The 13,911-nt window shown below is 46.7% G+C and overlaps 1 protein-coding gene across 1 annotated transcript in view; it reads right to left on the bottom strand.

Annotated features, from left to right (window-relative positions):
* FRAS1 (Fraser extracellular matrix complex subunit 1) overlaps positions 1-12,918 on the bottom strand; it is a 70,296-nt gene extending 57,378 nt beyond the window's left edge. Inside the window, exons 1-10 of the mRNA XM_027668207.1 lie at positions 12,873-12,918; positions 12,214-12,338; positions 10,391-10,483; positions 8,617-8,776; positions 7,971-8,104; positions 6,466-6,549; positions 5,748-5,849; positions 5,451-5,642; positions 2,407-2,496; positions 1,642-1,789 (exon numbers count right to left, since the gene is read on the bottom strand). Of these exons, the coding sequence (XP_027524008.1) occupies positions 1,642-1,789; positions 2,407-2,496; positions 5,451-5,642; positions 5,748-5,849; positions 6,466-6,549; positions 7,971-8,104; positions 8,617-8,776; positions 10,391-10,483; positions 12,214-12,338; positions 12,873-12,918 (1,174 nt within the window). The remainder of the gene's footprint in view (positions 1-1,641; positions 1,790-2,406; positions 2,497-5,450; positions 5,643-5,747; positions 5,850-6,465; positions 6,550-7,970; positions 8,105-8,616; positions 8,777-10,390; positions 10,484-12,213; positions 12,339-12,872) is intronic.
* Positions 12,919-13,911: the final 993 nt, after the last annotated feature.

Here is a 13,911-nt window from a genome sequence, read left to right as displayed (position 1 = left end):
CCGTGGGGTGGCCCAAGGTGTGTTAGTTTTGGAGCGGGATTTTTTTATACGTAAACACGTACGTGTTATGCTGAATATTTTATCGCTCTATTTAACAGGTGAGAAGTTATTATAAGGGCTCAGATTTTCTAGGCTATTGATTAAAAGGATAGTCGTTGTTCACACGGTTTCTCAGCAGTAAAAATCCTCAGTCATCAGGAATTAACGGCGTGAAACAACCTGAATTTGAGTTTCCTTCAGTCAAACCCCTCAGGAAGTCAAGAGTGTGTCCATGCCGGGACAGAGTACAGGTGGAACACCGTTGCCCCTCCAGTCAAAACCTTGATGTCAGAGCATCACAGAAGTACTTCCTGACCACAGGTACTTGGAGAGGTACAGAATGGCACAATTTTTGCCCTAAGTAGAAAAAAAAAAATCCCCTGTGCTCCAAGCCAAAAGTTCTCAGAGAGAGGGAGTATTTGCTGCACATCTCTCAGAGGCAGCAATCAATTTTTTGCTGGCTTTACGGAAGCAGATGTGGCAGGGGCTGATGTTCTGAGCTCACAGATTGAACTGCTGCAGGCTGTATTTTACATTTGTTTCTCATCCCCTGCATTGCAAGACAGAAAAGCACAGAGGGAAAACAGCAGGCTTGGGTAAAGGAAATTGCCAGTTACCTTTTAGGACACAAAAAAGGCAAGGTTTTGCAATTTCACTTGGCTCTGTATGTCCAACGCCATGACTTCAAAGCCTGGGTTTTCCAAAATGATACCATTATGGAAGCGAAATGGCCAGATTTCCAAGAGTAACGAGTAGCCAGTGGCACTTCTTGATAAGGAGGACAACACTGTATCATCTGTCCCCTCCTCAGCAGCCTGTGCAGATGTTGTTCCCTTTCAAAAACCCAGGACAATTTCATCTGAAATATCCAAGCCCTGTTTTCCTCACTTTTCAATTTGTGGTGCTTTGCATTTTCATTAGCAGTAAATAACAAGCTTTAAAACATGAAGATGGCAAATGTGCCCAGGCACTCCAGCACAATTAAACTGTGAAGCTATTTTCCTGAGACAACACATTAACTGGAGCACTCTGATAAAAGCCAAAGTTATATGAATGCAACAAGAAGAGCTACACAACATAAAAAACTAGCAACCCACAGCTAAAGCCTCCCAACTGAGAAATGTAAATCCAGGGGAATGACAATATCCTGGAGAAAAAGGAATTTATATGCAAAATTAACATACAAGCTAAGGCTATCCTAATCTTTCCAAACAATTATTAACTGGTAGCCATTCAGCCATTCAGGTGAGCTTGTGGCATAACAGTGCAAGGAGATTCTTTCTTCCTTCCACTCCCAAGAAATAATCAGGAGCCCATAAACTCCATGTTAGGATTCAGAAAGGAGCAGCTGAAGAAAAAATAAAAAGACAAAACATTTCCAAAACACCAACCCCAAGGAGAAACTCCTTTGGCAAAAGGAAGCCGTGTTTAAACCAGAGGAAGTCAGTGGGAGCCTTTGGATGAGCCCTAAATCTCTCTAAGAGCTAAAAGCAGTTAATTAGCAACTGAAAACCGGACAAGCTAAAATTCCCCGCAGGGTACTGAGGGAGAGAGGGCCACGGGGATTTCAGGACAAGGAAGGGGTTGGTACTGGGTCTGTACCTGGCTGGCAGCGTGGGCAGCAGTCCCCCTTCACCTCCACAGCCAGGCTGCCCGGCGGGCAGGGCGGGCAGGAGCGCTGGAAGCAGGTCACCTCCCCTTCCCGGCATTCGCATTCCCTGCACCGCCCTTCTTCCCACATCTCTCCGTTCTGCACGAGAAACACGGGAGGGGCATCAAGAGCCAAGGAGAGCCTTGGCACGCAGTGGTTTTGCCATGCATGAAAATCTCGGGAGGGGAAACACCACAGGGATGAAGACACGGACGAATAAGAGACAACGAGCATTTTTAAAAGCCCTCATCTGTCAGAGCAATGAAAAGTCCAAGGTCTTTAATGTTTCCTTTAACTTTAGAGGAAAGTTCCTTGAAAACATTAATAATGGTCTCCTTTGGCGGTAAAGATTATAATCAGTGGGATACAGAGGCAGAAAGACACACATTGCCCCAGCTCTGTAGCTTCTACTTTACGGGATTAAAATAATGTCTTTGACTCCGTGAGATGTGCAGGAAACTCATGAGTAGCGATATTAAATATTAAAGAGAAATGATTGATTGTAGGGCACAAAGGAGAGCAAGAAAAGCTGGAATTCTGCAGCAGATGCACACAAGTGTTTCTGTGAACTGCAAAACCAATCTGCAGACAATAGTAATGGATTATTTTTCTGCTATACTTTCAAATAACATCCTTCTCAGAACTGGAACAGAATCCCTTCAAACCTTTATGCTCAGAACTCGCTATTCTGTGCTCCAAAGTACCAGGATACTCACAGCTTTGGTATGTTCTTTGTAAACACAGTAACTCTGACTGGAGATACATTCAGGACAGCACTTCCCATCGAAGTGAATCAATTCTTCACCCTGGGAAGAGAAAGGTTGCAGCAATTCAAACAGAACCAACGTCGCCCAAAACACTGTGGAATGCAGAGGCAGAACAGCTCTTGCCCTGGAATGCAATCTCCAATATCTAATTTCACCTTATCTTCTTTCTATCCCACTTCATCTCTGCAGGTATAGCTTGAAAAATGTGCTTAGTGAATATTGCAGCTGCAGAACAAACCTCAGAAAAGGCCATGGAATCCAGCAATAAAGCCATTACTTCATCCCTAAATCCTGCAGAGAAAGATCCCCCCCCACCTTCTTTTACTGTGGATCACTAGGATTTTACTGGACCACTGTCAAGATTTCAATGCATAGAAGCTTACCTTCATTTTCAATGTTCTACTTTTTCTCCCCCAAGAGAATTTCAAAGCACATGCTCTATTTATCCCAGATGGAAAAAGCCTGTTCTTTGTCACAACTCCATGGATTCCACTTAAATAACTTCAGTTTGAAGATAAGAATTTAGCAGCAGGAGAAAGGAATAAAGTGCCCCAATTCAGCACAACTCTTTGTGCCCAAGTGGAAGCTGCATTATTTAGAAAAGAGGGAAACTTTGTCCCTAGGGAACCAGGACACAGCTCAAAAGAAACAGCTTCCATTTCCAAGATTACCAAATAACTTTTTTTGATTTATGCCAACCGGGAGGCTGTTCCAGCAGGAACAATTTTCCAGGACAGTTTTCACTGTGCCACATTGGCACACTCGATTTTTGTATGGGAATTAGATTCATCAAGGGAGAACACCTAAGCCAGGTCACACTTTGGCACCTCCAGTGCATTCCTGAGGAGGGAAAGAGAGGAGAAACTGTCTGGTTCCTCATCATCGAGGACCACACACAGCCTAAACCTCCCTCTGCTGCTTCTACACATTTCTGCTCTTCAATCACTGCTCCAGAACGCCCTTGGCAGTGGTTGGATCTCATGTCACCACTCTGAACTGTAAACTCTCCCACCCCCATCCCTGCCCACATCCCCACCCTCATCCATAAACACACAGTAGAGGAAAACTGAGAGCAACTACCCACGGAACAAGAAAAGCTGCAACCACGCTGCTCTGCCAACACTCAGAAAAGGGGGAGGTTGTGGGAGATAACTTGTGGCTTTGCTGCCCAGAGATCCATCATACTCCAGGCTGAGAACATGTATTCCTGGCTCCTAACCTCCTGAAAATGGCTTTTTGAGGATTAGGTCAGAATCACCACGGACACTGTGCTGGACAAGTTTGCTTGAAAGGGTTTGGAGCTAAATCTCTCCCATACCCTCCTTTCATGTTGAGCTGTCCAGGATTTGCAGTTCATATCTGTGGCCTCATTACACTTTCAATAGGATGATGTGACCAGAAAACTAATGGTGCCTTGATGAAGAGATGAATCCAAATGCTCCTGGCTTCACATCTGCTCTGATTTATTGAGGCAGGTGCCTAAAAAACAGACCTGCAACTCCAGAAGGAAAAAGCAGAGGAAGGAGAAAGCATGGCATTTGCTCTCTGAGGAAACATTTTCTTGTAATTAATTAATGCACACCTTGTACTACTGAGGTAAACTGAACGTGGCTTGAGGAGTTTTGAACCCTACACGTTAACATCTCCAGCTATTGTTCTGGAAAACATCCCTGGCTTTCCTGAATAATGGGGTTTTTTTTTGTCAGTGCCCAGGATGTGAGCATGAATATTAACTAACCCTTCCCCACTGAGCCATGACAGCACGCCATCATCATTAGTGTAAATGATCCAATTTACAGCCAGGAGCACGCAGGAGCCTCACTCAAACAGCTGCAAGTGCACGAGATTTTATGCCAACCACGACTTCTCACCCAGCCAAATCCCTCTGTGCAGTTTGAGGTCAGGTGATCATCAGCAGGGACGACTTTGGGTCCCAAACTCTGCATTTTGGCTGTTTCAAAGGCAATGGGTTAGGTTGGAAGGGACCCTAAAGATCATTCACTTCCACATCCCTGCCATGGGCAGGGACACCTCTCACTATCCCAGGCTGCTCCAGCCTGGCCTTGGGCACTTCCAGGGATGGGGCAGCCACAGCTTCTCTGGGCAACCTGTGCCAGGGCCTCACAGGGAAGGATTTATCCCTAACATCCAATCTAAACCTATGGTCAGTTTGAAGCCATTCTGCTTTGCCCTGTCACTACAAGTCCTTGTAAATAGTCTCTCTCCATCTTTTTTGTGGGCTCCCATGAGGTACTCGAAAGCCATAATTTGGTCACCCCAAAGCCTTCTCTTCCTCAGGCTGAACAATCCCAATTCTCTCAGATTTTGCAGAGACCACTGCAAAAAAAAGGCAATTCAAACCTTAACTGTCCGTGTGTGGGTGAAGCATTCAACCCTATCTAATGCATTTTGCACATCCACTGCAGAGCAAATATAACCTGGCTGGGGGGATATGAGATTTGGAGTAAACAGCACTGGGAATAAAACACCTTGCCAGCTTCACTTCCACACCAAGAATGGCATGGGGAAAAAAAGGAGAAAAGTAGAACATCGATTTCCATATCCAAATAGCTCACTGAAGGCCACTGCAGCATGGAGAATGAAGAGGCAAAAGGAACATTTCTCCAGCTTTTAACTCTCTCTGACCTGTATGTTTGTCCCCACGTTCAGCTCCTGGTAAAGGCACTGAATGCTCTGGGTGTCTGATTCCCCACTACAGCACAGCACAGCGGGGAAGCCAAGGGAAGTTTCTCCCTGACTCACTCTGCTTTGCTTCACAATGCAAGCCCACTGAGCAAATCCACGTGGAAAACCCAAAATTTGCTCTCCTTCCCCGGGAAACGTTTTCAAGGCAGCTGCACTAAACAAACCCTGTGAGAAGGGTCAGTTTTGAGTGCCTCAAATCAAGAATAAAGCAAAAGGGGGGGGGGGGGAAGGAAAATCCATCCTAAGACTTGACAGACACACCCAGGGAGAAGAGATGCCTTTCTCACCTTGGCACACTCCACCTTGGCACACTCTGCTCCCCGGCAGGTGACCCGCCCGTCCTGGCACGCGCAGAAGTGGCAGCGGCTGCTGTTCCACGTGTCTCCGTGGTACCTGAGGGTGCCACCGTCCAAGCAGCTGCCCTTGGAGGACACACACTCCTCGCAGCACTTCCCGGGACGCCGCACTCTGCTCTCCCCCTGTGGAACAGCGGCGGGCGGTGAGCGGGCCTGCCGGAGCCCCCGGGCACGAGCACACCCTGGGGGGTGCAGCCGAGGGGTGGGAGGTGGGAGATCTGTCACTACCTCCTCGCAGGTGACAGGGCCACAGGTCTCCCTGACACATCTCACTTCCCCTCTGTGACATGCACACGCAGTGCAGGTGTTTTTTTTCCACTGTTCGCCGTGCTGTTCAAAAAGGAACATGGAGAGAACTGTCAAATGCTCTTGGAAAACAGCCAAATTACTGCTGGTAACCTGCTTATGATGTCTCCTTCTGTATGTCTGTATCAGATAACAAACTCTGCTTTAAAAATGCTTATCTCTGTATCATCAGCAAACAGGAAGAAGAGGGGTGAGGTCCAGAGGACATTGTGGTGTGGATTTCTCATTAGTCGCAAACTAGTGGCGCTGGAGAGGCCTTAACTGCTGCTATTAGCAAAAAATAATCTTTAACAGAAAATCCCACATACATACACTCATTAAATAATGCATTAAATTAATTCCAGATGATACAATGAAAGCTATAAATACTCTGACCACTGGTGCTTTTTGCTTTCCTCCTTCAAAAATTGTGGAAAGCAAGAAGTGCCTCATGTGCCTCATCTGGCAAAATTCCTTTCTGCTGGCCAGCAAATTCTTATCCAGTCCTGATTTCTGTCAACCCTCCTGGCTTTCCAGGAAGGAAAAAAGCAATGGTTGTACTATCAGTGCTGGCAGAAAGTCAGATGTCAAGGAGCAGGGAAAGAGAGATGTGCCAAAAACTGTGAGCAACTGCCTTTTGGTGTGGTTTGTCACGAGTCACCTGGAACGCTCTTCCCGACACGGAGCAGGGCTTTGGAGCACATTCTGGGCAGCACTTTCCAGGAGACAGAACCACAACTTCATCCTAAACAGAAAGCAGAGACAAGGAAAATAAGAGCATGAACAGTTAACTTGGGGGTCACCATCGGTGCTTGGAATTCCAGGCAGTTAGTGTCCATGCAATAACCCACTGCCACTCCAGGCTTCGTTTTGGCCCCAAAAGCAGCATGAGATCAGTGCAGAAGGCTCGAAGGATCTGTCCCTCATCTCATTTTCTGGGCTTATTTGGATGGCAACTGAAGACATGGACAGATGCAGATTAAGACACCCACACAAGATAAAGTGCTTATATTCAGGCACACAAATATACTGAGGGAAATATACATAAAGCTATGCAGGGAAGCACAATAAAGCAGGAGATGGATGAGAGGAGTTTTTTTTCCTGGTATTGCCACATTTTGAGGTTTTGAATGCGTGATTTACACCCACCACCTCTCAGGCATCTGCACTGTTTTAGTTAAATCCGTCCATAGTGCCTGTACAGGTGTTAAATTATGCTTAAAAACAGTATTTTCCCAATTTAAACTTTTTTTATGACTGATTTAAATCATGCTGGGATAGACTGGCACTTCACATCAACATGCAGGCCTCAATCCATTCATCCAAAATGTGTCTGTAACTCCACTGCTACAAATCCACACACAAACCCAACAATTTGGAATAGCACTGCTCACCAGCACCTCCCTCCAGCCACATCAGCACGACTGGAACACTGACTGGTGGACTGGAGTTAGGGTGGAAATGCCAAGCACCACCATTTCATCTTTGTTAGCCAAGCCCTCGGTTTTCAAAAGAAGGAGTGGAAGACTTTGTATAGAAGTTATCAAGGACAGATTTCCCAGCAGAGTTAAAAGAACTCTGTTGTGGATTTTGGTGGGATATGTGGTGGGACACAGGAATTTTTGGAGTTCCTCTCCCTCAGAGCCTAAGGGAGAGCACAGTTTTCTGAAACATGGAAGTTTAATCCTGGGAGAATTTATCTCCTGTTTTTTGACTGCATTAACTTGGATGTTCTCTCTCAAAACACACCACAGCAACAACAGAGTTGTTCCTGTTCCCACAAATTAAATCCTAATGATTGGCTGATTAAACATTGGTGCAATGGCACAGCAGGTAACACCAGTCCACCTGGGGTGGGAAAGGAGGAATCTAAAGCAGGCACGAATTGATTTTAATGCAGACTGCTTAGCAAATGAATACTAATTGAGTATCTCAGGACCAAGTAAAACACAATTAGCACGAACATAAACAGGTGTGCTTTCCTTCTATCCAAAAAAAAAAAAAGTGTTAATTGCCCAAACATCTGGTCCAGTAACAGAAATCTGGGAAAGACTTCACTGCCACTGATCAAATATCCCTTTTCCAAATCGCCCACTTGCCACCCAGAAGCTTTGCACAGAAAAGGAGGGTGCTGAGGGATGTCCCCAAAGGCTGGTGGGTCCTGACCTGGCTGCACAGCAGGGGCTGGCAGGCAGCTGTGGAGCACTGAGTCGTGCCATCCCTACAGACACATCTGGAGCAGCGGCCCAGGCGCCAGCCCTCCCCGTCCTGGAACAGGCGGCCATCAAAGGAACAAGGCTCTAAGAGACAGGAAAACAAGGGGAAATTTTCTTTTCCAAAGCCCTTTAATCCCTTTCCATCACCCGCAATCAAAACCCAAAATCTTGTTCGTCAAAGCAGGCAAAGACAGCAACAATCCCGCCAGTTTCCAAGGGCTTTAGACTTGTGAATTAAATGCTCTGGATTCCACTTCTCCCACAGGACTTCCATGAGAAAAGGTATCCAATACCTCTAGCACTTTTGGAACTCGCAGTCCAGGTGCACAGGAAATAACCTGCATCTTTTTTCCCAGATCTTTTTAATCTCCGAAGTAAGGACACCTTAGACACACCTGCTCATTGCTTAAAGCTTATCCCCTGCTGTGGGTGAAGCCATTAAAAATGTGAATATGGCAGCAGGACAGAAAGGGAATTAAGAGACACGTTGGTGTCTTCCCAATAAAACTGAAAAAGAACAGTAAAGCTTCCTAGATTTGGGCCCAAAAGGGTGTTTCCAGCTGGGATCAGTGGAGCCATTCCCACGCAGTACTCACCGCCACTGCCCACGCATCTGGGACAGCAGGACCCCCGGGGTGTGTCCTGCAGCTCTCCTGGTCCACAGGTCAGGGCTGGGCAGGTCCTGGGGGTGCAGCTCACCTTCCCATGGGCACAGGAGCACTGCACACATCCTGAGCTGGCCCACTGCGTGCCATGCTGCAGCACAGGAAACACAGTGAGACCTGCAAATAGATCCTTCCCTCCCCTTGCCAACCCCCCCTAAATCAGTATTAACTTCCCAGTGAAACTGTTGGATGCAGCCCCTCTCCACTTCAGCTTCTGTGGGGCAAACTCTAAATTTAGAGACCTGTTTTCTTCAGAGAAATATTCAATATAGGCCCCAACACGCACCTGACCACAAGGTGGGCAGGTGAACAGCCCCCACCCCACGTACCTAACACACTTCACTGCGAGTCAGATCTAGTCAGATTTGCTTACTCATCACTGCAGGAACAAACACCTCTGCCCTGAGGCATGGGGAGGAAAATCTGGCCCCAAGAAGAAACAAGGTGGCGCGTTGCAACACTTTCCAACAAAGAGAGAATGTTAATTTCCATAAAAGATGCAATATTGAATTAGGTAGGGAGTAAACAAGCTCCTTCCAGACAGAGGATACATATTTTCCTCACTAGGGCCACTGTTGTCAGCTGGATGCTTGTAGAATGAAGGTCAAGGTCAGGTCCTGAAGCATGACAACAGGGGAAAGTTCTTCCTTCAGGAAATCTGTGCTGCCCAGCAGGATGAGTGAGACTTTGCACTGACAAAAAAGTTCCCTTATGACCAGGTGACAGGGAAATAGGACTACAGGCACCAGTATGTCCACAGCCTCGTGGGGATGCCGACCCAAAGAATGGGCTCACAGAGAGCCAAAGACAAAAGCAAGAGAGCACAGGAAAAGTGCAGCGACAGCACAAACAAGAAGAAATATAATGCAATATGATATAACTTAGTATCACCCCAACCACAGGCACAAAGAAATAGGAGAAGAAGATGGATGTGCTACCCCTCCATGCCAGTTTTTGTCTAGCTTGTAACAGATTCATGCTGGTCATGCCTCACGCTGAAACAGAGGGTTACAACATCCATCTCAGGTGCAGAGTGCACAGTCCAGAAATGCAAATGTGCCTGGGAATTTTAGCATACTTCTTGAGATTTGGGGCCTGACTTGTCAAACAGAGAAGGCTGTAAGAGACCAGACGTAGGACTTGGGTTCACTGTTCAGCCATTTTTCTACATTTGCCTAATGCTTGACATGATTCATTAACTGCTACCCATGAATCTTTATTTTTTCCTTATCTGCAGACACTTACTCTGATTGTTTTGGCCTTTCAGCCCCCTCTGGGTGAAGCCACATCCCCGGAGCCTGCCTCTTGAATAATTCAGGATTACAAAACACAGAGCTCAGGTCGAACAACCCGCAATCAATCTCTGGAGCATAGATGGCTGCCCAGAGAAAAGCCTTCTTTCAGGACAGCTAATATGGCAAGTTCACTGTGCTTTGCTCCCCTCCTAATGCTACTGTGTTGTCTCAGTCACCCACAGAAGCAGCAAAGGGAAGGAACAAGTGGGAAATTTTCTCCCCTTAAGCCACACAGGACACACAGCGACACATCCCCTTGCTGCAAACCCTGCTGACCAAACTCCTGCTGAATTCCATTATCTGACAGTGACCCTATCCTTCCCCTGCTCAGCATCCTGCACTGACTGGACCCAACAGAGCTAAACACAGGTAAGGACTGTCCCTAGTGAGGAACAGGACAGAGCACTCACGCTGTGGATCTGTCCTTCATGCTGGCAAAATCCTTCGGCTCGGGAGGCACACCCGGGGCAGCACTTGTTGGAGGCTATTTGGAGCACTTCTCCCTAAAAAGACACAAGGTCCAATAAACACGTGACATCAAATAGAGACTTTATCATGAAGGTAAAGCACCATGGCCCTGGTGCTCCCAGTTTGGAAAGGAAAGGTTTCAAGTTCCATATACAACGCTGCTACATCACGTCCCTTCGCTGAGAGGTGACACACTAATGTGTATTTGCCATTTTTCTCTCCAAACAACACAAGAACTTACATCCCTAACAGTAAAATCAGGAAGCCCACAGCTGGACTAGTTTTCAAGGAACAGAAAGTACTTGCTCCAAGACAAAATCCAAGATTATTCATTGAAACACCTCTGAGAAATGTGGGACTGGTGTATTTTTGTCCACAGTTTTCTCCATGTACAGGATGGATCTCAGTGTAACACTTCACCACAGCAGAAGTGCAGAATGAACGTGGAACCATCAACTGCACTTCTTCGGCTTAATCACCACTTCTTAAAAAAAAATAACACTACTTTAGAGTTAACTGAAACTTGCTGACCACTTCCAACCACGGCACAATCAGGTGAGGCTGCTACCACTTCCCTTTGCATGTCCCAAACTGTGATCTTGCCCTGGAGAATCCGGTCTTGGCTGCTGGTTTGTTTTGGTTCACACCACTAAACTCATGTCTGTTGATTTTCCACCTACTGAAAACATCCTGTAGACACAGCAGTAGGTCTGACACACAAACGTTTAGATCGCTGAGATTTGTTTGTTTATGCCTTGTTGCTGTAACAAGATCAGCAATATTTGCAAAAATCTTAAATAAATAAGCAGACAAGAAATAAACCATGGAGGGGGGGTGGTGATTTCTGACCTTGCTCACCAGTGGGTGGTTTAGCCTTGAGGAATGACCAGATTTTTTTCTCCTGAGATCCTCGGTGATCCTTCTTTTCAATGTTTAAGTGACCAAATGCTTACTGAACACTTAAACTGTTTGTCTTGAAGACTGCCCATGTCAAGGAGTCACACAGATCCATTTTTCACTATAAATCTATTTCCCTTTATGAGCTTTAAAGTTGCCACCTTTTCATTTATCTAATTTTTATCATCTTGTCCAGCACACTCATTATTGGGTGTGCCATGACAATACTCTTCTAATTTCTCTCCTCTTCAGCACAAAATTTCCTAATATTTCAGTCTTGCTTTAATCAATACACAATGATAATAACAGGGAAAAACGGTAAGAATCAAAATTATTTCCTCATTAGCGCTGTCATGCTGGAAAACATTTTAACCTGCTTCACAAAGCCACATAATTATATTGGCAGTGCTTCTTTAAAACTCTCATTTTCGTTGTCATTTATGCATCCTGCCCCAGTAATCCAGATGTTACTGCAAGACCAATTCCATGGCCAATTAATGAAGGCCCAGACAAAGACAACGAAAGCTCAACAGACATCACGAGGAAGAAGAAGCTGCAAGACAGACAATCTCAGCTCTGTTGTTGCTCAACAGAGTGGAAAGTGTCCATCTGCATCTTTGAGGGAGCCCCAGCTCCACCTTCAAACGAAGGGGGACTGCAAGCTGGGCTCCTGCTGGGAGGTTTGAACCCAATTCGGGGGCTTCCTTTGGGATCAAGCTGCTCCAACCCCAGGCCTTTGGCTGGGGTGCGGCGAAGGAGACAAAGGCTTCCCACCCCACGTGTTTCCTGCACTGACGAGGAGTGAAAGGGCACAGAGCCTGTGCCTGACCCTGGGCAGCCACACACACTTGTTGCAGTCCTGCCTTACCTTCTGGAAGTCACACTGAGGGGGTTTGCACACCATGGGCTCACAGGTGACAACACTGCTCCGGCAGCGGCAGTCCTGGCAGGAATCTGGCTTCCACACCGTGTTATTCTGCAAATAGGCAAAAGCTGGAAGTGAGACCCACAGAGCACAAGGCCTGTGCTGTTTTACACAACAGCAAACGGCTCAAATGCCTCAATACAAACCAAGTGGAACAGAGTAGCCCTCCCTCCCACAGCCTCGTCAGGCCCAACTTTGGCACCGTTCCCTCCACAACCTCAAGCACGCAGCTGAAAGACAAGGCCATGCCCGGCAAACAATCGGCTCCGATGGCAAGACAGCCCATAGGACACAACCTCCTGCAACCTCCAGGTGATTAGAGCATCTCTGGGAAACTTCTCTGCAATCAAGTTCAGACTGTCCACGCTGCAGCTCCTGGACAGACACAGGTTGTGCTGAGGCAGACGAGCTCGCTCCTGGACACATGGCCAGGGATGAACGGGCCCTACCGGGGCACATTTATTCCAAAACATCCTCAAGGACACTCGGGCCAAGTAGACAGTCCAACAGATGTGGAGATAGCTGTCACCACCACTTGATCAGTGCACCCAGCTGGAACACCCACAGCTAATTCACAAGGGTTATCACCACCCAGGCCTGACCCCTTCCCATTCCCTCCATGCTGAGGTCGTGATCCCACGCTGCCATCGAAAGAAAATGGGAAGAGGAAGATCTGTTTCTCATCCGAAAAAGTCTTTTCCATCAGACAATCCCTGTGTGCACACTGGGATAAACTCACACCACAATGACAGCCCCTGTCTGAGCCATTGAGCCTCATTTTTAATGGATTTGCACGTAGCCCAGACATTGCTACTCATTTCCACGATGTAGTGATTTACTCCAGTAAGTCAATTTACTCACAGTGTAAAGCACGACTTAGGCAAATTAAGACATGGAAAGATGATTAACAGTTGACTACTACGAGCACTTTTAGAGCCAGCCACTAAAACTGTTAAGCATAATGATATAATACTGAAATGTGCCTTAAAGGCCCATTAGGGTGCTTAATGAGAGAAAAAAATCCTGAAAAACCTGGCCACTTGCTCAGGCACTTGCACAGAAGCTCTCGGATGCTGGATCAAGAGTATAAGTCTGCAAACACTGAGACACCCGGAAACATTGCTCAAAAATCCTTGTGTCTCTTCCCTGCTTTACAAAAGCATTTCTTCCCCATCAAGCTGTGCTCCTCTCCCATGGTAAAGGTCATGCACAGGTTACAAACACCCTGGCAGCATCAGAAATTCAGGGGGATTCCCTGTGAAGGGAATGATGGCAGCAACACTGAGCTCAGACGGGGTCCAGCCCTTTGGGACAGGACACCAACAGGGCAAAGAGGGATGGGAATTCCTGCCCCGGAACACAGCTGGTTCTCCTCTTGCTTACACAGGGCTGTAGAAACCTCTGCCAGAAGATTTATGGTACAGTTAGAGAAGAGATTAAGGTTAAGTTATGTGTGTGCTAAGCTTTAGCTAAAACACACCCCGGAGTTAACTCATCCTGCTGGCTTTAGCAGCAGCCTGTGTTTTAAAATTGGCAGCTCCCTGCAGGGAAACCAGGACTGGGAAGGGAAAGGGCAGATTTAGTGCCTCATCCCTTGGCTCTCCTAAACCTTCACCCGTGGCCTGTCTCGTTTATTACAAA

Source organism: Corapipo altera, unplaced genomic scaffold (genome assembly GCF_003945725.1).
Source record: "Corapipo altera isolate COAL_440 unplaced genomic scaffold, ASM394572v1 214, whole genome shotgun sequence".
Classification (NCBI taxonomy): Eukaryota; Metazoa; Chordata; class Aves; order Passeriformes; family Pipridae; genus Corapipo; species Corapipo altera.
This window is presented reverse-complemented; position numbering and strand designations above follow the sequence as displayed.